Source organism: Mytilus edulis, chromosome 4 (assembly GCF_963676685.1).
Source record: "Mytilus edulis chromosome 4, xbMytEdul2.2, whole genome shotgun sequence".
In the NCBI taxonomy this organism is placed as follows: Eukaryota; Metazoa; Mollusca; class Bivalvia; order Mytilida; family Mytilidae; genus Mytilus; species Mytilus edulis.
This window is the reverse complement of record NC_092347.1, coordinates 90,432,051-90,454,870: the sequence shown is the minus strand read 5'-3', so window position 1 is coordinate 90,454,870 and position 22,820 is coordinate 90,432,051. Positions and strand designations below refer to the sequence as shown.

General features: G+C 31.9%; 1 protein-coding gene across 2 annotated transcripts; it reads right to left on the bottom strand.

Moving 5' to 3' along the window:
* Positions 1–1,376: 1,376 nt before the first annotated feature.
* Positions 1,377–21,740, bottom strand: LOC139521002 (uncharacterized). 2 transcript variants are annotated; one of them, XM_071314143.1, is made up of 3 exons: positions 21,520–21,740; positions 9,141–9,445; positions 1,377–7,501 (listed from the first exon to the last, which is right to left on the bottom strand). In XM_071314143.1, the coding sequence occupies exons 1-3, from the start codon at positions 21,575–21,577 to the stop codon at positions 4,208–4,210; spliced, it is 3,657 nt and encodes a 1,218-aa protein (XP_071170244.1). In that variant the 5' UTR covers positions 21,578–21,740; the 3' UTR covers positions 1,377–4,207. The 2 variants fall into 2 exon arrangements, with proteins under 2 accessions (XP_071170244.1, XP_071170243.1); XM_071314142.1 differs by lacking the exon at positions 21,520–21,740 and adding an exon at positions 13,834–14,148.
* Between the last annotated feature and the right edge of the window lie 1,080 nt (positions 21,741–22,820).

Sequence of the window (22,820 nt, the reverse complement as noted above, 5' to 3'; positions counted from 1 at the left end):
TGGTTTGTTCTGTCTATTTTATCCCAATAAATATAACACTGACATGTGTTTTATTATTTATAAATGGTAATAACGCAAAAGAATAATGATTAAATATTGTCAGGTGTTAAAATGTCCTAAAATATAGAATTAGTAAAAGGAAATTAGAAAGTAAAGGAATCACTGTAGCTCTTATCTCTATTGTTTCTAGGTCAGAATATTTTGATGGCTTTTAAATGACCTTGAAATTTTTCTGTTTATGGCCTGCTGAGAATAGTTGGATCTTACACATATTATTATCAAAACATTATAATATTTTCGAATCTTTGTGTCAGTTTGTTCATCTGTATTGTATCATGATAAAGTGTTCAGTCAATGTAGTTTACAATGAAGTTATGACCAGATCAACTTGAAACTTAGTACACAGGTTCATTTTGATGTGAACTATTGCTGGCATGTCAGTTAACTGCTAGTAGTCTGTTATTATTTATGTATTATTGTCATTTTGTTTATTATCTTTTGTTACATCTTCTGACTTCAGACTTAGACTCCTCTTGAACTGAATTTTATTGTGCATATTGTGATGCGTTTACTTTTCTACATTGGCTAGAGGTATAGGGAGAGGGGTTGAGATCTCATAAACATGTTTAACCCTGCCGCATTTTTGCACCTGTCCCAAGCCTCTGGCCTTTGTTAGTCTTGTATTATTTTTAATGTTTGTTTCTTGTGTATACTTTGGAGTTTGGTATGGCGTTCATTATTACTGAACTAGTATATATATTTGTTAAGGGGCCAGCTGAAGGACGCCTCCGGGTGCTGGAATTTCTCGCTGCATTGAAGACCTATTGGTGACTTCTGCTGTTGTCTGTTCTATGGTCGGGTTGTTGTCTCTTTGACACATTCCCCATATCTATTCTCAATTCTATTAAAATTGTGTCAAATTCAAATAATGGTTTTGACTTTTATTTCATGGTACACTGAAGAAGGGAATATAATGCGAACAGAGCATGCTTTCCTATTGACAAAGCTTCTGGTTTTGTGTTATTGTTGTGAATTATAGATGTATGTTGAAATAAGGCTGCAGTAACTGTCTGCAAGGTCAAGTTGACAAACAGTAGATATTGAAATAAAATGTATGATTACCAACAAGACAACTATCAAGCCGAGTTCAAGTGATGTAGATATAATCGATTAAAGGTAACTGTACAGCCTTCAACAATGAGAAAAAAAAAACAGTACCATGTAGTCAGCTCTGAAATCTATTTATGTTACTTTCATACTTTGTTCTCCTAATTAATGTCTCAAACAGTTGCCACTGGTTGTTAAAAGGCCAACTCTTATTTTTTTGTCCATCTAAAACTGAAAATTGTTATCATATATAAAATGTAAGTCCAAAATATTTTGTAACATTTTAATATTGTGAAATAATCAACAAAGTACTATAAACTAGAAAAAGTAACAAATTACAACTATATATTGGATAACACAGAAAAATCTTGTTCTTTTAATAATTTTATTATTTCTTAAATTTGAAATTCACAGATCTACATTGGTATGTTCCCTAAATAATTAAGTTTTGTGTATGCCAGTATATTATAGATATATATTTGTTTTGTATCATGTGACAGAGAAGTTGATATTTATAGGTTAATTTGTTCATTATTAATAAGTTGCCTATATAACACAAATATGTTTTGGAAGATATATTTAAAGTTTAAAAACTTGCTATTTAAAAGAAAACAGAAAAGAAAAATTAAATCCAAAATATCCAAAGAACAAGATTTGTTTGTTTTTATGTGTTTAACAATAAAAACCACAAATAATGGCACTTAACATAGCATATTAATATCAATATGTGTGGTTTATAAACACAGCTTATTTACCAGCCATTCTATGATATGAAAATAAGGCCTGAGTAATACTAATTTTTATCTATATTTTCTAAACTTTCGTTTTCCATGTTTAATCGTTCTGTTTGATATTTCCCCATCCCTAGCTACTGGACTGAGAATTGATTTTTTCAGTAAAAGAAATTCAGAAATTAATGTGTATTTATTATTGTAAATCCGTGACCTCTGCCCTGGCAAAATTGTAAACTCTAATAAATGCAATTTGCAATTCGTAAAAAGAAAAATCCCTATTAAAATTATGAATGCATTTATTTATTTTTATCTTTAATACAAACATTGCAATAACTTCTGGATTTCAAAAGAATAAAGATGACGTTCATATGCTCAGTCATAGAAGTTGCTTAGGGAAATATCAAAAGATTGTCTATGTGTATGGGGCTTTCAACTGATGAAGCTTCTTGGCTTACACTCATCCAAGGCTATCACCCTTCAATGTGTTTTAAATAAGTTCAAAATAAAAAAAAAATCACATTTAGCAAATGCACTCTAACACCATCATGATCCTATAAATATATCAATGTAAGTATAGTTTATATAGACAATCATACTAACAAGATACATCCCTTGCAGACTGAAATGACTGAAATGAGTTTAATATCAAAGTAAGGATTCACTAGCAACTCAGTCATACTGGAAACAAGAACAGAATAGACTGAATTAATATACTGTAAAAATTACATTTTTAAATATTTGTATCTACCACTCTTAATAAGGAACTTTGAACAATAAAAGCTTCAGCCTGTTCTGGACAAATTGATTTTTTAAAATGATTTCTAACTCAAATAGAATAGCCAATACACTATATGATTATAGCAATTATTATTTTCACACTTGTACTTATTACTGAGTATATAATATAATACATGTATTTTTTATGCATATTTTACAAGCAAATATAAAAATATTGTGTCTGGAGATGGGATTGTTTATTTGTTTACAACATTTTCAGATGTAAGTTTATCTACTGTGGATTCATTATTATTCGTATTATACCAATTTTCAATGAATTTGTTGGTAAAGGTGAAAACCGTGGTGTAGTGGTTAGTGCATCGGACTACTAACACAAAGGTTCCTGGTTCGATTCCCGTTTGGGGTGAACATTTCAGGAACTTAATTTTTGGCTCTCCCTTGACACCATCTGCGAGTATGGTCTTGAGGAAACGATGATAGTTCGTTTGAAGGGGACGATAAATGGCTGACCCTTGATAAGAGAGAGCCATATCTCTTGCACGTTAAAGACACCCTTGTAGATTTCGAAAAAGAGTAGGCTAATGCCGCTACAAGGCAACACTCGCACCCTCAAAGTGGAAAGGGATTCATATAAGTTGCAAAACTTGTTTCGCAATCCACTGTAAATAAATATGTTTAAACTAACCACAATGTCAAATGTTGAATTACGTACACTTTTTCTGTAGGTTTGTATGCATACTTTGACAAAACTGTGAAATAAATTATCCACGAAAGTATAGTTATTCCTCAATCCACGAAAATAGATGAATCCACAGTAACTTGTTTTGATTTGGTTATTTTGATTCAGTAAATTAAGTCTGAGCCATTTAAATTATTTATTTTATATTGTGATGCCAAAGTAACTTATATATAATTTGAGAAAGTATTTAATTTTTGTCTTGCAATATTGTATCTGATAATTCATTGTTCTTTATTTTAAATGTAAAAAAATGTGACGGTTATAGGATACTGTAAATTCAGACATTATTGCGAGGTTTTTATTATTACAAAAAATGTAATGGAGTTGTAAACGCAATAATTTAAACTCGCATTTTGAAATGTTTTATATGAATTAAACAGTATTTTTCATCGAAATAGTAAACAATAAAATCGCATTTGAGTCTAAAATGACAAAATGGCAATAATGACTGCACCAATAATTTCTGAATTTACAGTATATAGTTATATGCAGTTTATTCACATTATACTGCATTTTTTACTTAACAAAACCGATAATGATAAAAATAGAGTTATCTCCCTTTTACCACCTAACTGATTGTCTTTATCAGAGTAGTTTGAGCACGTGTACAGCGGATAATATCATACATATGTTGATTCAAACCTGACTAAAAAATCTATTTTGACCAGTAATTTTAATCTTTTCAGCTCTCAGAAGTTCATAACTGGCATCAATGGATTTAAGTAAAAAATTATTGTAATACATCTTTATTTATACCAAAATTATGTTTGCAACACTAACTTTTTGGTTTGTAGAATAAGGAAATCTTTGACATAGACTTTTTAAATAGTCACACCAACACTTCCTAAAAGAGTATCTGAATTTTATAGATCTAATGTTCTTGAAATTATTAGATAAGGTAAGTTGAATAAGAAAAAATGCTCTCACTTGTAGTGGACAAGTACATGGGACTAACATATATTCCATAATAAGTACATATAACTCCAACAGCTCTTTCTAAAGTTTGTAGAACCCAAATACAGACACATGTACAGAAATTATCAATTGCAAGTCTATAGTCATTTTCTAGAGATACTGCTGTTCCAAAGCACCAAATTGCCTCTTCGATAACTCCCATTTCCATCATTGAATATCCAAGCACTGAGTATAAAATTGGAATATCATAATCTAATGTTTCCATAAGGAGATCGATTAGATTGTCCTCGGCAAGTTTTGTATGACCTAAGTTTTTATGGGATAATATCAATAAATATCTGGCAAGGGATGATGGTGGAAGAACAACTTCTTCTTGACAGTCAACTTCGTCCTGTAGGACATCTGGTAGAGTGACTTTTTCTAAACCACCATAAACCAGATCAGGTGCTGTTTCAATGTCCTCTATCTCTAGAACACTTTTCAAATATTTAACAGCATCAACATAATTATTTTGGCTAAATAAAAAGTTTGCATAACGAATAGTAATTACCGGGTTTTTGCCAAGAGCTAAAGCTTCCTGGAAGTATTTTTCAGTGGCCACAATCATTTCCAGCTCGCTATCAACATCATCACAAAGACAAGCTTTCACATAACACATTGCGGCAAGATCTCCCAATGTTGAAACTACTTCAGGCCCTAGATTTCCATTATGAATTTCTCTGTAGACCTCTAAGCTTTCATTATATGAATCAATTGCTTTATCTACATCCCCTGCTCCGCAGTACATTTGTCCAAGAGAATGAAGAGTAGCGGCTAAGTCTCCTTTAATATCATCTCCCATAGTCTCTTGCATGTCATGAGCTTGTTCTAGATAATGAACTGCATTTTGATATTGTTGCATACTAATATGAGCCTCTGCAGATTTGCTAACCAGCTGATTGTGCATTGACATTTCATCTGAATTGGCATTGGCATCAAATACTTCATTGAAGGAGATTTGACTTTCACAATCTCCATATTCTAGTGCTTCATTGTAGAATTGTAAAGCTGATTTATAATCGTACTGAGCAAAATAACAATCTCCTAAGATTTGTAATACTCGCATGAACTGTCGACGGTCTCTATGTCTGGATGCCATTAATACTGATCTTGCCACTGAGAGATATTTGATTGCTTTCTGATGTAAGTTCAGATTGTTGTAAGAATTTCCCATGACATAGAGAACTTGGCAAACCAGCCAGAATTTATGCTTTGGTAGTTCTGGTAATTTATCACCATGTAGGGCACAAAATATTTCAAAAGCCTGATAACACATCGAAACACAACGATGATAATTTCTCATTTTGTAGAATGTAATTCCCATTAAGGCCAGTAAAAGTCCATGGAAAAATGTACTTTTAAGTGAAAAGGCATACTTAACCATGTGTAATGCCAGTTCAAAGGTTGATGCAGCTCTTGGAAACATTAGTAACATAAAACTAGAGACTCCCAGCATACACAGCACATGAGCATTTTCTAGTACTAGATCTCTTCCTACGGATGGAGTATTCCTTAACATGGATAAAGATTTTTCGTAGCATTCAAGTGCCTTGTCATATTCCTTTTGCATAAAGTAACAGTCCGCTAATCTTCTAGTAGATCTTGCCACCAAGTCTGATTGTTTATCCTCCCTTTGACTTTCATGATTACGTAGGAGGTGTAAAGCTTCTTTATAACACTGTATAGCATCATCAATATTTTGCTCTTCCTCAATTTTCTCAGGTGAGGAAAACTCAGACTTTGAACTTGATGTGGAGCTTGTAACATCATCAGATCCATCTTTTTCGAAGAATTCACAAATGGCGCCTATGGCATAACTGAACACAGCATTGTCTTTATCTCGACCGGTAACATATCCATTTCCTAGTTCCAATAATGCAAGAGCTATTTCAAAATTAGCCTCGTCATCTTGTAAGTCACGATAAGTCTCAAGTGCTTTGTTTAGTAGTTTCAAACCCTGAGACATTTTTCCTTGTTTTGATTTTGCAGTTCCACAATTCTTAAGAAGTCGAGCATAAAATCTGAGCATGCCAGCAGTACCATCTTGGATTTCATCTACAATTTCTAACACTTGTTCATAGATGACTTCTGCATTTGCATAGTCTTCTTCTGTCATTAGTTTATCGGCTAACTTAGCATAACATTTTGTCAGAGTCAGTTTAATACTGTGATCATGTAAAGGGGAGACCACTTCTTTTTCCTTAATGCTTTCTCTTCTTTGAATGTCTATAATGTCGTTTTTTGAAGGCCCATTTGTATGATGTGGATTTGATGCTACTTGTACTACACTTTCAAAAGTACAGTTCTTGCGATCCCCTAAGAAGAAATCCCATCCTTCATTGTTTATGTCACTTGCAGCAAGTTCGAAACTAAGTGAATGTTCTTTGACGGGAGACTCTTTTTCTTCTTCCACTGGAACATCATTACAAATTTCCCTATCTAAATCACTGTGATCCCAATCTAACGAACCTCCTGATACTGCACTTTCAGCATCATCATTATCATGCTTGGATTGGACCTGCTTTTTTAGAAAAAGTCTATTGAAAATAGTTCCTATATTTTTGGTTTGAAGTCTGTCATTACAATACTCGTGGAATTTAGATAGCCATGAAAGGCCAGTATGGCTATCATCAGCACTTTGGTTTTCATTGGTTTTACTAATGATTTGAGAATGCATGGTTGAATATAGATTGAATTTGTTTCCAGTGGACAAGGGAAACATACTTCTTGATGGTGTTCCAGGAGTATTTGGGACAGAAAATGACCGAAAAGGGTCTAAATATTTTCTTGCTTCATGTTTCATACAATTATATAAAGCTCTATTTAGACTGTCTTCTAAGGGTTTACATTTCTGTTCTAGAGCTTGCTTTTGTTCTGTATACCATTCAATAGTATCATTTTCCATTTCAGTTTCTAATTCAGAATCACAAATTTCCATTGTATATTGAAGTAGGGCAATAGCATGCATACAAAGCCACTGCCATTCCATCGGGTTGGATCGGCACATACGACTTCTTCTCGTGCAGACATCAGCAAGCCCATTCAATGTTTGAACAAGAATCTGTGTTGTATCCTCTGATTTCTCTTGCATTTGTTGATAGAGAAAAAGGAATTGCTTCTCTGCCTCATCAATCTGTGACGAGCTAAGCATTTTGACAGCAGTATCATAGGAGTCAGACAAACAGCCACTGGATGTGGTGGACTCATTTTGACTTGTCTGCTCAACCATCTGAAAAACAAATATAATTTTGTATTTAATTTGTAAAAAAGAAAAACTTTAAAAACTTTCCTTTTTTTCTTGCAAATGGTCAGATTTATTTGTTTGTTTATTTTTGGCCGGATATTAAAACTAAATATTGTAGAATACCCTGAAGCAATACTTATTATTTAACAAATATTGGCATTAAAGTTCTAGACTTCATTGAATCTTGGGAGGGAACTTGTGAAGTTCTGTCAAATTACCTTTTTGCATGTATTCTAAGTGATGCGGGTGGTATTGATTGCCTAGAGTTTGTAGTTGTTATATATATTAACATGTCGAAATTGACACATTTGGCCTAAATTTGTCTTTTTTAATATTTTTGTGAGCCACAACCTTCCCCAAAAGATATATTACCAGATTAACATCTTTGTATAAGATATCTTGTAGCCAAATCTTTTGGGGTGAGGTTGTGACTTAAATCTAAATATAATTAATAAGGTCTCAAAATAAGGTTAATTTACAAATTTGCTTTGATGCAAGAGGTTTAAAGTCCTTAAGCAAATATGTAAGACAACATTTTTAAATGTCAATAGTTGAATGTGTTGTGAACATTTTTATAGATTTATGATACTTTTTTGATTAAAATAGGGGGCTAAAAGGTTTGAAATTATTAATGCAAAGACACTTGTGCATTTCTTTTTATTTGGATTTGTTGTTTGTTGGGTTCCTGTTAGATCCTTTAAATTTTAATATTATATGTTTGAATATTTAAATAATGAAATATTTAGTAATGAAAGGGCTTAATCTATTTTAAATGTGCAGTCAACAGATAAAATAGGGCATCAAATGACAAGACTTTATTTTTATTTCTTTTATATAGAATTATATAAGTATAATTAACTTTAAAAGTCAAATATTTATTTAGAATTAAATAGACCAACAACATTATTGAAGTAAATATCAAGTGACAGAAATAGATTTCCTTATCCAAAAATGTGTAGATCAGTTTTAATTTCATTCAATCAAAATATTTCTGCTTTGTCCCATGAGTTTTTAGATACTGATTTTGATTATTTCAAATTCATCATAATAGCATGTTCTGTATGCTTTGATATTGGTTTTATTTTGAATGTAATAGAATATTAAGAAATATTGAACCTTTAATATTTTAGAGGTGACAGCGGTATAAGTGAGTTTTGACTCAAATATGTTACCTCATTTTTTGGATATGTTGTGTATGATATACCTCAATGAGACAGCAGCCAAACAAAAAAAAATACAAAAAATATTGGATGTTAGGGATCAAATGCAGATCCAGGATTTTTAAAAATGGGGACTCAAAAACTAGGCAACAGTTGATGTAGAAAATATAAATAGTCCATGCATTGACTATATATGTGGCTTTTAGACACACATACCTATTTATATATATATTAAGTAGTCAAGTCTTATAATGAAGATGCTTGTCCTAATTCTCCGAATACAGATCCATGTAATGTTTTATTGAGGTTGATATATATACATCTGATGGAGATATTGCCCTTGGAGGTATGTGACAGCATTCTTGTTGAACATATACATTTTATAAGATTGTTTCATATTTCATAAAAGTTTATGACTATAAGCTAATATCATGTAATATGTGTAAACCTTAGATTATACTTACATCGCTGTCCTTTAGATTAGCATTTGTATCAAATTCTTTGTTGTCATTGTCTACAGTGGAATCACTGCCAGATAACTTATAGGTCACAGATCCATCATCAGTGGAGGAAGATTTAGACGAGCCTAATACAGAGCCACTACTTAATGAAGACTTGTATGAGCCAGAGCTGGAGGATGATCTGTATGAGCCAATAGTAGAACTACTACTTGATGATGAAGACTTAGATGAACCAATCAAATCATGTCTTGGTAAGACCACATTGGTAGATGACATCTGGTATGTCTTTGGTTGGTGAAGGGGTACATCTGTAAATGAAAAAATGCAATGCGTAAATGTATATATTGTTCATTCAGTTTATATTATCATCAATGACATTTTGTTATTTTTGGGTAACAATTTTTGTTTTAATATTTTTTTCTAGACTCAAAGGTCCAGTCTGTAACAACTGCAACTGTGTATTTTTTATCAGCTTTCATTGACTTGCACTGGATTAGATTCACAGGGCTGGGGGCAAACTGACAGGCATGTTTTTGTTACATTGAAGGTAATTATTGATAGTAGAAAATGTGGTATGATTGCCATGAGACAACATTCCACAAGAGACCAAATGAGACCGAAATTAACAACCACAGTATGGCCTTCAACAATGAGTAAAACCCATACCCTTTAGTCAGCTATATAATGCAAGTTTTCTAAGATTGCAGATAAGTTATAAACTACAAAATGTAACTTTAAGCAATGGAAACAAGGACCAATGACATCTTTCTTCATTGTAAAATCTAGCTAAAATCTACATTGGTTAGCTGTGATCTCAACTATTGTTATAATGAAATAATATCAAATATTTTTGTTCTTTGAATAAAAGGACAAAATGATCAAAACTTCATTTTATTATATTAGACCTGTAGCATAACAGTAGAAAGAAAATCAACATTCAAAGTTCTCTCATTGTATGCCTTTGTGATGGTAGAAATTGAGACATATTGTTTATCCCCTCTATCCAAAGGCTATTTTCATTTGTAATCCTAAAGATACATCATTCTCTGGCTAAATTTTCTAACAGTTTATATGCTGGAAGCTTTGTGTTAATTGCATGCATGCAATTTAATTGTTTTTTTCCAGTGTTCATTTCATACAGTCATGATTTTCATGTTTTTTTCATTTTCACACTGTTTACCAAAGGTGTATACATGTATAACTCTATGTTTGCATCACTTGGTTTAAATGACGTCTTTCATTGCTTTATGATCAAGCTAGACAACACCATTCACCTCAAAAACAAAGTTTAATGAGATATTATTCACATCAAAGATGTGAACTGAGATAAATTACTTTCTATATTAAAGACTGTAGTGTTCATTCATATAAGGTGGTGTTTTATTAACTTATAAATCATATTATAGATGCATGTAAAAATTAATTTAGATTGTTTTTAAGAATTATAGGATGCTAAAAATAATAGCCCCTTCTCAATATTCTTTGTTGTTAGGGCAACTAATTTTTTTGTAACATCTTGTACAGAGGCATACTTCAGTTAAGTGTCATGAGAACTCTTATTTATAATGTGTATAAGCAACTATTTTCTCAAAAAGTCTGGGAAAATACAGTAAAGTAATGAACATTATTAAAAGTATAGTTTACAATCAATTTTATTTTAATGGTAATATTTTTTGGGGAATAGAGCTACAGAAGCTAAGTATTGATGAAAGTCTTAGTACATACATTGTACATGTAGTTGTACATAAAGAAAGTTAAGAAAGAAGATACCATTAAAACCAAGAACACTTTAATAAATCATTGAATAATAAGAGGTGTATTCAGGGTTGAAGATCTTTGAAGGATTATCTATAATGGTAAAAATAGCACTGAATGTAGCAAATCAAAACCATTTTGACAATTATATAACAAAAAAAGATATTCCCCCACCACCACCATCACCAAAATTGGGAGAGGGGGGAAGGTTTTCTACCCCCCACCCCCACCCCCTTTTGCGCTAAAATCAGCCACTGATAATTATTCCAGAAGAAGTCTATTGTACAGTGAAATAATGTTATAAAAATGATAGATTATAGTTTATATGTCACACTCCAGGCAGTTTTCTTTTATGTAAACATTACTGTGTATGATAATACTTATCTTGTTATGAATAACTTTTTTGACCTTTTACATGTATTTTCTATATAAACGTCACTAGATACATGTTCATGGAAGAATGTAGATAGTGTAATATATATATGTTGTATGCCAACATAAAAAAAATTTGACTGGTGAATTTTTGCATACTAAAGAAAGTATGCTAATACACTTGGTTTATTCTAATAGATTTTTGGTGTACTACAATGCATAAGTAAATTGTTTTTCTATCCTTTTTGGTAAAGAGATTAAGAACGACTTCAATGCCTTAACTAGCTAGATATCACTGAATTACTTGGAATTGTTTAACTTTTTTAAATTTTAAATGTCTCATTTATTTATAGAATTTTTCATGAAAAATCAGATTAGGGTGATTTTCATTTTTGTCAATCTTAAAACAATATAAGAAAGCAATCATCTATGCATATAATCAATCACTAGTTTACATACCTGATTCCTGCATGTTTACCAAAATTTTAAGGTCAGATTTATCAGGTGTGCTAAATTCAAAAATAGGTCAAATTTTTGGTTCAAAAAATTTAATCAAAATCGACTTAAGGCTATCAGTATTTTAATATGTTTATGAGTTACCTATGCTTATTATATATGTTATAAAAAGAACACATAATGAAGGACATACTGTGTTTCAAATTATTTCATAAAAGATAAAAATACATGTACCAGAAAATATTAGGCCAATATGAAAATATTCATAGATTATCTCCCCTATCTGTCCCAACATCCACAAAGTAAAAAAGATAACAATATTTCAACATAAGAAAAAGATTTTTTATGGCTGATTGATTAGAACCTAGTATTTTATTTGTACATATATTTCCATTACATGTTTATCCATTGAAATAGAATTTATAAAACAAATTAACATACTTTGGCCATTCATCATTAAAGTATAGATTCCTCAATACGAAAAAATACAAAATCAAGTGTAAGTATTATGTCATGTACACTTTGTAATGAAAATCAGGGAAGCTACCAGTGACACCTGGAACAACAAATTTTGTATACTTTTTCCCAGTTTTACAACAAATAATCTGCTATAGTATAGTTTTAATATATAACTATAAAGGTATTTTTACTGTGTGAAACATTTATTATATACTGAGAGCCTTATATTAGTTGTACTCCACTGAACTGTAAAGACTGTTAAATTACAATAGTGTCTGGCTGTTAGTAATAATTGTAGGTAGTCTTATCCTGAGAATTTTGGACCTTTAATTAGAATAGTTGAGAGAAATGTTTTATTTATCTCTTTTTAAAGAGTCATTAAAGATACTTGTATGCGGAGGTGTAAGATTTAAATACTTGAAATGATGTGAACATCAATTTTTATCAATGAAATATAATTTTATTATCACTATATGATTTAAATCATAATACAAATACATGTATGTGATTCATACCATTGATAAATTTGCATATTTTGAAGTACTTAATACATGTATAGGATAGTCTAGTGAATCTATTGAACATCAAATATATGTTAACGTAAACTGAGATTACTATATACTATAACACCATGTTTGGTAATCTCTGACTTAATAAATTTTATGATAATAATGCAAGTGAAAAGTATGTCACTTTTTACTGGTCCCTAAAGAAGTTCAGTGTATTTTAAGAAAGTTTGGTTAATATCCAGTGGCAAGTATTTCATGCAAATTTGGGACAATGATGTTCTGCAGAGGATCAACCAGTCTTAAGGCTGGAAATGTTAACAACCGAAGGAGAATGAGATTATGATGGATGTGTACAGAATATACTTTACAACAGGTTATCCACAGTCAGATCAAATGGGAATGGATATGGTGAAAGTATTAAAGAGAACAACACAACCAAAGAGCAGAAAACAGCTAAAGGCCACCATTGGATCTTAAACACAGTGAGAATTATTCTGTTTTATGTGAAGAGAGCAGCTGAGCTGAGTAAACATAATTCTGCATATTATATCACCTAGTGTCAACAAAGTGATGTTGACACAGTGACAGCAGCAAATAATGTTTCCATGGAGATTCTGAACCTGACATATGAACACTTTCTACTGTTGAAAAGCATATTTCAAAATTTAGATGTTATGAATTTGGTCAAAGGCTGTTGTCTCATTGCGCCCACCCTGCACCTCGTTTTGTTCATATTTAAATTCTGCATAATAAAGAAATAGTTCATTGCAGACAAATTTCTAACCAATACATGCATTAGATAATAGAAAGTTGAAAACTGTCTAAACCACTCCATTGTAAGTTAAAAGAAGCTATGCATTTTTTTGCAGTTTCTATTGTAATGTTTTTTATAAGTACAATCCCTTGCTTGCAGAATAGATATACATGTAATACTATTTTATCATTTCTGATTTAAATTTATTTTAAAACTATAAGTATTTATACTTGTTGAAATATAACTGCAAGCTCAGCAACTTCATACAGATCTGTTGCTAATTTCTATAATTAATGATTATATATTATGCAACCTAACACCCTGATCAAATTAGACATCTTCAGGTCAAGATGACCAAAAGTATTATAAAACAAAAAAAATGTTTCAATACCTTGCAAGACCATAAGACATTTTGGCCTGTCATCCCAAAGATAATTCTCTGAATTTTCTGTTGAGGAAACCATTGTAAACGTCCATGCAATTTAATGTATTCCACCATAATATTCTAAACATTGTACAATCAATATCATCAGAAAACATTCCAGTTTATTGATCCGTCTGCTTTCTAGTTGCACAAATAAAGGGAATTGGTGAATAAAGTATTAGCTTTGAGCTTCCTGAATACATCTTAGATCTGATTATTTACATATTCTGCAATGTATTTGAATGGTTGTTGCAGTACTGTCATCAATTGTCTTCATTTTGTCAAGGTCATTAAACTTTTTTATGAGTTTTTTTATCACATGGTTATGTAATTTGAATTAGCTATAAACGGCATTATTGATTCTTTGCTTCTTTGATGTGCATGCTAATTAATTTCTTTTAATGGTTTAAAATAGACAAGTCGTTATTTTAATCATGCACACCATAGTGGTCACTTTTTTAGCTCACCATGCTCGAAAGGCCAAGTGAGCTTTTCTCATCACTTGACGTCCGTCGTCCGTCGTCGTCGTACACTTTTTACACTTTGAACTTCTTCTAGAGAACCACTGAATGGAATGAAACCAAACATGGCATGAATGTTCCTTATAAGATGCTGACCAAGTGTTGTTACTTTGTAGCCGATCCATCATCCAAGATGGCCGCCAGCGGGGGACTTAGTTTAACATAGGACCCTATGGGAAATAAATACAAATGTCTTCTTTTAGAAAAGCACTGAATGGAATGAAATCAAACATTGCATGAATGTTCTTTATGAGGTGCTGACCAAGTGTATTACTTTGTAGCCAATCCATTATCCAAGATGGCCGCCAGACGGGGACTTAGTTTAACATGGTACCCTATAGAAAATACATACAAATGTCTTCTTTAAGAGATCTACTGAATGAAATAAAAACTAAACATAACAATATTAAACCAAATTTGGCCTAAAACATCATTATAAGTATCTGTTACAACTTTTTACATTTTAATGCCCCACCTACGATAGTAGGGGGGCATTGTGTTTTTTTGGTCTGTGCGTCCGTTCGTCTGTTCATCCGTCCGTCCGTCTGTCCTGCTTCAGGTTAAAGTTTTTGGTCAAGGTAGTTTTTGATGAAGTTGAAGTCCAATATGTTCCCTATGATATGATCTTTCTAATTTAAATGCCAAATTAGAGTTTTTACACCAATGTCACGGTCCACTGAACATGGAAAATGATAGTGCGAGTGGGGCATTAGTGTACTGGGGACACATTCTTGTTTAATATTATTTCAAAATCCCAAATAAAATCAGATGAGCGACACAGGCTCTTGTATGATGAAGTCTGGAGAGTAACAGCTAAGTGATTTCCTTCTTGGTGTACTTATGGAAGTATTATATTGTCAGTATATTAAAACTTTCGTGGTGTACTATAGTGACCTCGACCAGTGTAAGAAAGCCTCTAAAACAGTGTGCTGTTACATTGGATTTAAAAAGAAACATCAAGACACATTTGAGTATGCAGCCGAATTACATTTAGAGCTTATAGTCCTGCTAAAATGTATATATTTGGAAGGAGGAAAACTTCAATGCTTGTAAAATGGAGGAATTTGCACACATTTTTGTGAAAACTTCAGTGCAATTAATGGATTATTCCATCTTTATTTCAAACATTTTTTCAAATGAGAACTCGAAGAGAATATCATCATCTTGGTTCTGAAATCAATACTAAAATCTTCTTTTCTGTCAGAGTATACCGGATATTTAAACGAAAAAGCCCCATGACACAACCACATATCCTTTAAAAATTTCTTATCCTATAGCTGTTAGGCCGATATTTTCCTTAACTTCAACTTGGGAGTTTTTCTGAGAATGATACTTCTAAAATCTGCAGTTATACAAAACGCTTCTAAAATCTGCAGTTATACAAAACGTTTGTTCGTCTTAATTAAGAGTAGAGGTACCAACAAAATAAAGAAAACCCCAAATCTCTCGTGGTTAGATCTGTCTGTACAAGCGGTTTCTAACTTAAAACCTTTTCAATGATGGTCTAAAGGTCAGAGTAAAGGTGATAAACGCAGTTCAGCTTTACAAACTCCATATTTGAATGTAGCTCATAACTGACGTATGTGTGGACGGGTAATATTAAGTTAATGTGGTGCCCACATCTGATGTGTCACGTTTTCGCAAAATAGCTGCTACAATAACACTATGATTGATTGGTTGGTTGATATTTGTGTGCTTAACGACCATGTCACCGTGACAAATAAGATTGGAATGGCTATCTGCAAGGTCAAGCTGACATTAAAAATTAGAGGCCCTAAAGAGCCTGTGTCGGTCACCTTGGTATATGTGCATAGTAAACAAAAGACACAGATATATTCATGACAAAATTGTGTTTTGGTGATGGTGGTGTGTTTGTAGATCTTATTTTACTGAATATTCTTGCTACTTACAATTTCTCTATCTGTAATAAACTAAGCCCTTTAGTTACAGAGAAAAATATTTTGTAAGATTAGAAAGTTATCCTCCAAGGTTATGTTCAAAAACTTAGTTAAACTTTTAATATCAAGTAGTCAACAAGGTATTCAAATGTAAGAGAATATAACACGATATTTACTAAGTGGTCGTGCATGGCTATGTCATAGTTCTTGCAAAACACTAATTCAGTTATAGGACAAACGCCAGATTTTGGGTTTCTTCAGCAAAATAGCCAGAATTTAAATGTTGTTTCTAAATGGATATATAAAACAGAATCATTCAAGTTTTCAGATGATTTATTTAAGTAATTTGTCTGTGACCTAGTTATCTAATGTTGTATTTAATATCAGACATTTAAATGTTGTGGTTATTTATCATCTGACCCCTCTAAACAAAGATCATCAATATTTATTGTAGTATACATAAGTTCTTTTCCTCCTGTTAAACAAACACGTCTTTTATTTTTCAATTCCTCCATTTTTTGCTGGAAAATATTTTTGACATTTAATGGAAGCGTCCTTGAAACTTTCAATGGAGTTATTTTTACATGTCCTTTCTCTTTAGCAGGGGACATAAAAGTTATTACTTTCACTTGTCCAATTTCTTTTGTTTGTAAACGCCTTGATAAATATTTGTTTTTACTGAGCGTAGCCTTTTCGTATGACCAGTCACATTTATCTTCAGGACTTGAATCTGACGGGTTTATTTCCTGATTTATAACATGTCTACTTTCCATTTTGTTTGACCTTTCTTTTAATGATTTCATTAATTCCCATATAAGGACATCATCCTCGTCTGTTGCTTGATTTGAACTGTCAATGTTTAATTTATTCACAATATCATTAACTTCTCCCTTTCTGAAAGGAACATTAGAGTTTTTTACTAGAACATCATAGTGTCCATTTTCTTTAAGCTTTTTCACCTTTTCATTTGCCTCTTTAGAAATCCCAGGTTTTGAAGAGGACTTGTCCATAACTGCACACTGTATCTCCTTATCTCTAACAGCAAGATTATCGTCTCCTAAAGCCGGCAGGTTGGATGTAGTTTTTGGTCTTGCTCCTTGGTTCTCATATTTAGATATTAATTCTACTTCAGGTAAATTTTCTTCAGTTGAAATAATGTCATTTCCATTTAAATCACTGAACACAGATACATTTTCCTCGAATGTTGAAACAGTTGTATTTTCTGCCAGTGTATGTGAGTTACCATTCGAACTATTTGTTTCTGTATTGACATCTACATTTCTATCACAGTTTGTTTCATTTTGTAAATTTTTCTCATTCTTATAATTGTTTAAAGTAGCATAAGGAATTGTGTTATTATGTTCAATATCGCATGTATTTTCTTCTGAAGAATTCGAGCTTAAATCTCGTTTTAAAGTTAGACCCTCTGGTAAATCACTGTGTGTCCTTCCACAAGATTCAGAAATATTTCCGAAACCTTCCGCTTTGTCTTCAACATCATATATATTTTCTCCTGAAGAATTCGTACTTAAATCCCGTTTTAAAGTTTGACTTTTGGGTAAATCACTGTGTGTCCATCCACAAGATTCAGAAATATTTCCGAAACCTCCGGTTTTGTCTCCAGTTGGTGACACAGATCTTCTTCTTGGTCGTATTAAAATAACTACATTTTCTGTTTCTTCATCAATTCTAGTAATGGTTTTAATTTTTGAAGCATCTTTCTCTTTTCTTAAGCCACAACCAGATGTGTTTTGTTTAGCATATTCCTGATGAGTTGCTGATGATTTTACGTCACATGCTTCTGAGTTAGTTTGATCTTCATCAAGTAAATGTTGAGGAACGTAGAAAGTTTCGTACTCCTCTATGATAAACTCTTCCTCACTGTTGTCCAAGTTATCTTGGTTTTCAGAATTGTCACCCTCGTGGTGATATCGGTCAAGTGAGTTATCTCCCATATTGTGTCAAGATCACTTATTATTTTTGTGATTCCATTATCAGTGAAAGCAATATAATCCTACCATGTTTATTTCATCTTGTATTTATTTGGCAATAAAAATTGGGATATTATCGAAAACATCCATAAATTGTATGTTTGTGCACACAAATCCTGTCTATATTGTAAATACAAACATAGGCTACATAAGCCATTAAATATTTTGTTATCTCCGTGTTTTTCAGATTTCAATATCACACTAAGAAAATGAAATATCACTGTCAACAATATATCTGAAGGCATAGGTTGTATAACTGGACACAGTAGCCAATTCTATTTCTAGAAAAGTTTGTCACGTTGAGAAAACTATTTCTTTTTAGTCATCTACATCGTTGGTCTCTTCTTGAAAATTTGTTGATGAAGAAATCTTACTTCAATAAAATCACTTGAAATTTTTATTCACACAAGAATCCTGTTCTTGAAAAGGTTTGCCAACATTTTAGTCTCTCAAAGTTATAGTGAACCGTAAATGGCCACATAATTTCATGTATTTTTTTTAAAGTCGTGCTCCATAAATTTCAATCATCAGGTTCAGGTATGGATTATAAAGCCAAACTGAATTAAAGCATCACTTGATCGGGTCGTTAAATTTTGTCCCTTAATCTCTTATAAATCACATCAAAGGAAAATACATTAAAACTTGTCCAATTAGAACGTGTATTCAACAAAATCACTACTTATTTTGTTTCTTATTCACAATACTATATTCTAAAGTCACTTATTTGTTGTTTTTACTTAATAAATCCTTACATTTCCACAAGTATAAGAGGTTTAAGCATACATTCCTAAGCAGCTCTTTCTGCTTACTTCATAACAATTCGGATTAAAGATTAATGAATGATCCGTATTTCATTTCATTCTTTTTTTGTACACTTGATCACAGTTTCTATTAGACCAAATTGAATACTAGTTTTGCATTTGTTTTTATCAAAATGATTTTCCTTTAATATATTCCCGCAACATTCAAAATTGTAAAATGATTATGTAGTTTAATAAATAAGTTGCTCATCATCCTGTGCGTTCATTCCTCTATAATGTCAAGTAATTCCCCACAGCAACAACTATAAATACTATAAATACTATTTGAGCATGAAATTTACATGTCACGTATTTGAAGGGACCAATCGCTTTTCAGTGATTATGTTTAATAGATATCTAGATTTGGTTTAATATCAATTTTTTTTATAATTTTATTTTGTACAAAAAAAAATTGCTTTAGGTGAAATGATGACCATTCAAAGAGGAGAATAAAATAAAAGCAAAACATAAATGCAGTCAAACATAAACGATTGTTTTGTTAAAATAATAGTTCAAAGGCTATCTATCATCGAATGATGTCGTCCAAATAAAAATTTTGACTCCAAAGAAAAGAACTTTTTTTTGTACTCAGATTCAGTAGGATGTCTGGTAAGACTTGACAAGAAAAGTGAGTATAAAAATCTTGAGGTGTTGAATATTTGCCAATATACTCCACAAACCAAAGGACTTTCAGGCTTCTTACGACTTGTGACAAGTTGGTTTGGTAAATCTATTATTTGTTGAACCAAACATTCGCCGAAGAACTGATAGCATATGTCCTAATGACTAAATTTGGTTTCTCTATGGAAATTTATATTGTGTCTTTGACAATACTAGACAAGATTGTAGGCATAGTGGAAGTTTATAATCTGCTCCTTGCAACATTAAACTGCTATCGAGTCCTTTTTTCGGATTTTGTTTCTCATCTCTTTCCTGACAATTGGACCTGTCGCATCTTTCTAGGAATATATTGATTATGCACTAGTTCATCGTTCATAGTTATTCAGCTATATAGGGAAAGTGAAATCAACTGAATAACGAGACTTGTTAGCAGGAATCCCACATTTTTAGTCAGAAGATCTCCTATTTAAAGGGCGTTCTTATGATACCACCTCTTCCACAATAGGTGTTTCAAACTAGTTATGCTCTTGAAACTATTTTATGTGATCCATATCTTTGATATAACTTTGGGAATAGACAACTTACTTTTAACTGTTTAACTGTTTGTTCTGTGAATTCGTAGTGATTATAAACGTAAACTCTGAGTGGTGTGGGGTTAGCACTTTTTCATTATGTGATGTATATTATTAGTCTAGTAGTGTGCATATCAGAATATTTTTCTAAGTAAATGCTTGGACTGGTAAAGAAAACTACCTGACAGTCACTCAGCACCCAACAAGGAATTCAAAATCACAAAAATACAGAACTCCCGTCTGAGGAAAATTTAAAACGGAAAGTCCCCAATCAAATGGCAAAATTTAAAGCTTGAACACATCAAACGAATGGATTACATCTGCCACATTCCTGACTTGTATAACACTTGATATTCTGTGGCAACTTTCCAGAAAAGACCAAATGACACAGAAATTAACAACTTTGTGTACATTATAAGGATGTTTGATATTTTAGTGTTTACATTTAAGCAAGTTGGTTCAGTGTATGAAGTTGAGAATAGCAGTTGTTACGTTGCATCTTGTCCCAGTTTTATATATTTCGGCGATGCATCTGACCAAGGAGGTTATAACCTTTGTTTGGTTCGTGGTAATAACCCTGTCTTTGGTTTTCAGGCTGGGTTTCGATTGGTAAACATCTTACGGGGTTCTACTTCTGTTAGTCTCGTTATTGCCTCTCCTTTTTGTATCAATGATTGTTTACTTCTTGTGAATATTCAAGCTTATTTCTAATCAGTAAGTAACACATGATCATGTTAAAGAAGTAATTTCACATGCAGCTTTCAGTTAAGTTGTCTTCAGACCTCCAATAGAGTCTACAGCTGTATTCGATCATTTCTGTTGGAGAACCACATTTCAATGAAAAGACTTCGGTAAAAAGTTGCAAGTATAATATTAAATCTTGTTTTGGTTGGTCGGTGTGGTTTTTTTCGGATAAATTAATACTATGAATATTAGAAATTCGAGAACCACTTTCTATTTGGCACATGTTGAATGAAATCAAAGTAGAATACTATTAGTTCAAAACACAAAGGGTGGATAAAATGCAAAATGCTTATTCCTATCCAAAGTGTAGTGTGTAAATAGGAACTCTATTTAGTATTTACAAATCAACAATTGATCAAACGAAAATATTTTAACACATGTACAATGACATACAAACAAGTTGACAGAAGTACATGTTTCAATGGATAATGCATCACCGTATAGTACAATATATAATTATCTATTTTACATATTTTTGGTCAATCAATGACAATTGTGTTACTTACCTGTTAATATTGAGGATCGAGGTTCTATCCCAGAACTATAGGTATACCTCCACGACATTTTGAATCTGAACTAGTATGTCAGAATACACTTTATATATACGATTAGGCAATCCTTAACTAACACCTACATGTTAGACATTTAAATTTAAATTTTCAAAACTTTAAAGACCTAAATGTTAGTCATGTGTTTTCGTTTCAACGATCGATAAGGTTATGGTTGTTGAACATGAACATTACAAAATTTTGGGGACACCAAGGAAAAGTAATTTGTAAAAGGAGACAATCCGAATATAACGTTCGACATAGCCTTCAGGACTTTAGTGATGCGATTCAAAACATCTTCTGTTTTAAGAGCAGTGTTTCTATATGATGTATGCTTATGGAAAATGCATCGTTATTTTATGTGTGTTGACTGATTATTATGTTTTCATTAAGACCATACTAGTACTAGTTTTCATTCCTGCTGAAATAGTTTTAGATAAATCTTGGAGTATATATTTTGTGATTATAGCTCCTTAATTAATGATTGATCTAACAACTAAAAACACAAATTGGACATGCAATGCATCTTCCTTTTTGCTTAGTGATATTTATTTCAGTTTTTAGTATATAAATTATTTCTCTATGATAATGGTATTGCAATGTAGACTCAGTGCATCTCAATAACATGAGGTCTAACATCGAATGCAGTTTTTTGGTGGGGGGCTAAATTCCTGAAATGTACGACGTAACACAGTTTGGTAGATATTTTCAACACACCTGCACATATTTAGACGACTTATTTCCTTTATCCAGATTTTTTAGAAATATACTACTGACATTTGCTTAACTTGTTTATTACGATTTCCACGAAATTATCTCAAAGTACAGTCACCAATATTTGATCAAGTACTTTGATATTCTATCTTCAACTGGGATCAGTTTGTTATAAGGTAAACTTTAAAAAAAAAATTTGTGCATCTATATATTTATAAGATCAGGTTAATTTGTTTTGGGATTTCAGTACTCTTTGAAACTTCTTCTAATCTACTAGTATGCACATGCACCCTTTGTTATTAAACTGATTGATAATTAAAAAACAGGAGAGTGTTGCTAGCTCTGAAAGTTATATCCAACAACAATACTGGGTCATGTTCATGTGTCTACCCCATCTCAATAATCTTGTCAACTGTTGCCTATACACCTAAATGATTTTGTCCATTACATCAGGAAGATTAGTAGATTGCTGTCTCCTTAATGTATAACAATACTCACACTTGTGTTCACACAAACACAGAAGTACCCTCATCTTTAAATTACAA

What these genes read in the sequence shown, in the direction of transcription:
- LOC139521002 (XM_071314142.1), bottom strand. Translation starts at nt 13,906, where the DNA reads ATGGTTTCCTCAACAGAAAATTCAGAGAATTATCTTTGGGATGACAGG. An exon ending in ATGTCTTATGGTCTTGCAAG is followed by an intron (nt 9,446 to 13,833) that starts GTATTGAAACAT and finishes TTTCATTTACAG; the next exon opens with ATGTACCCCTTCACCAACCA. An exon ending in CTAATCTAAAGGACAGCGAT is followed by an intron (nt 7,502 to 9,140) that starts GTAAGTATAATC and finishes TTTGTTTTTCAG; the next exon opens with ATGGTTGAGCAGACAAGTCA.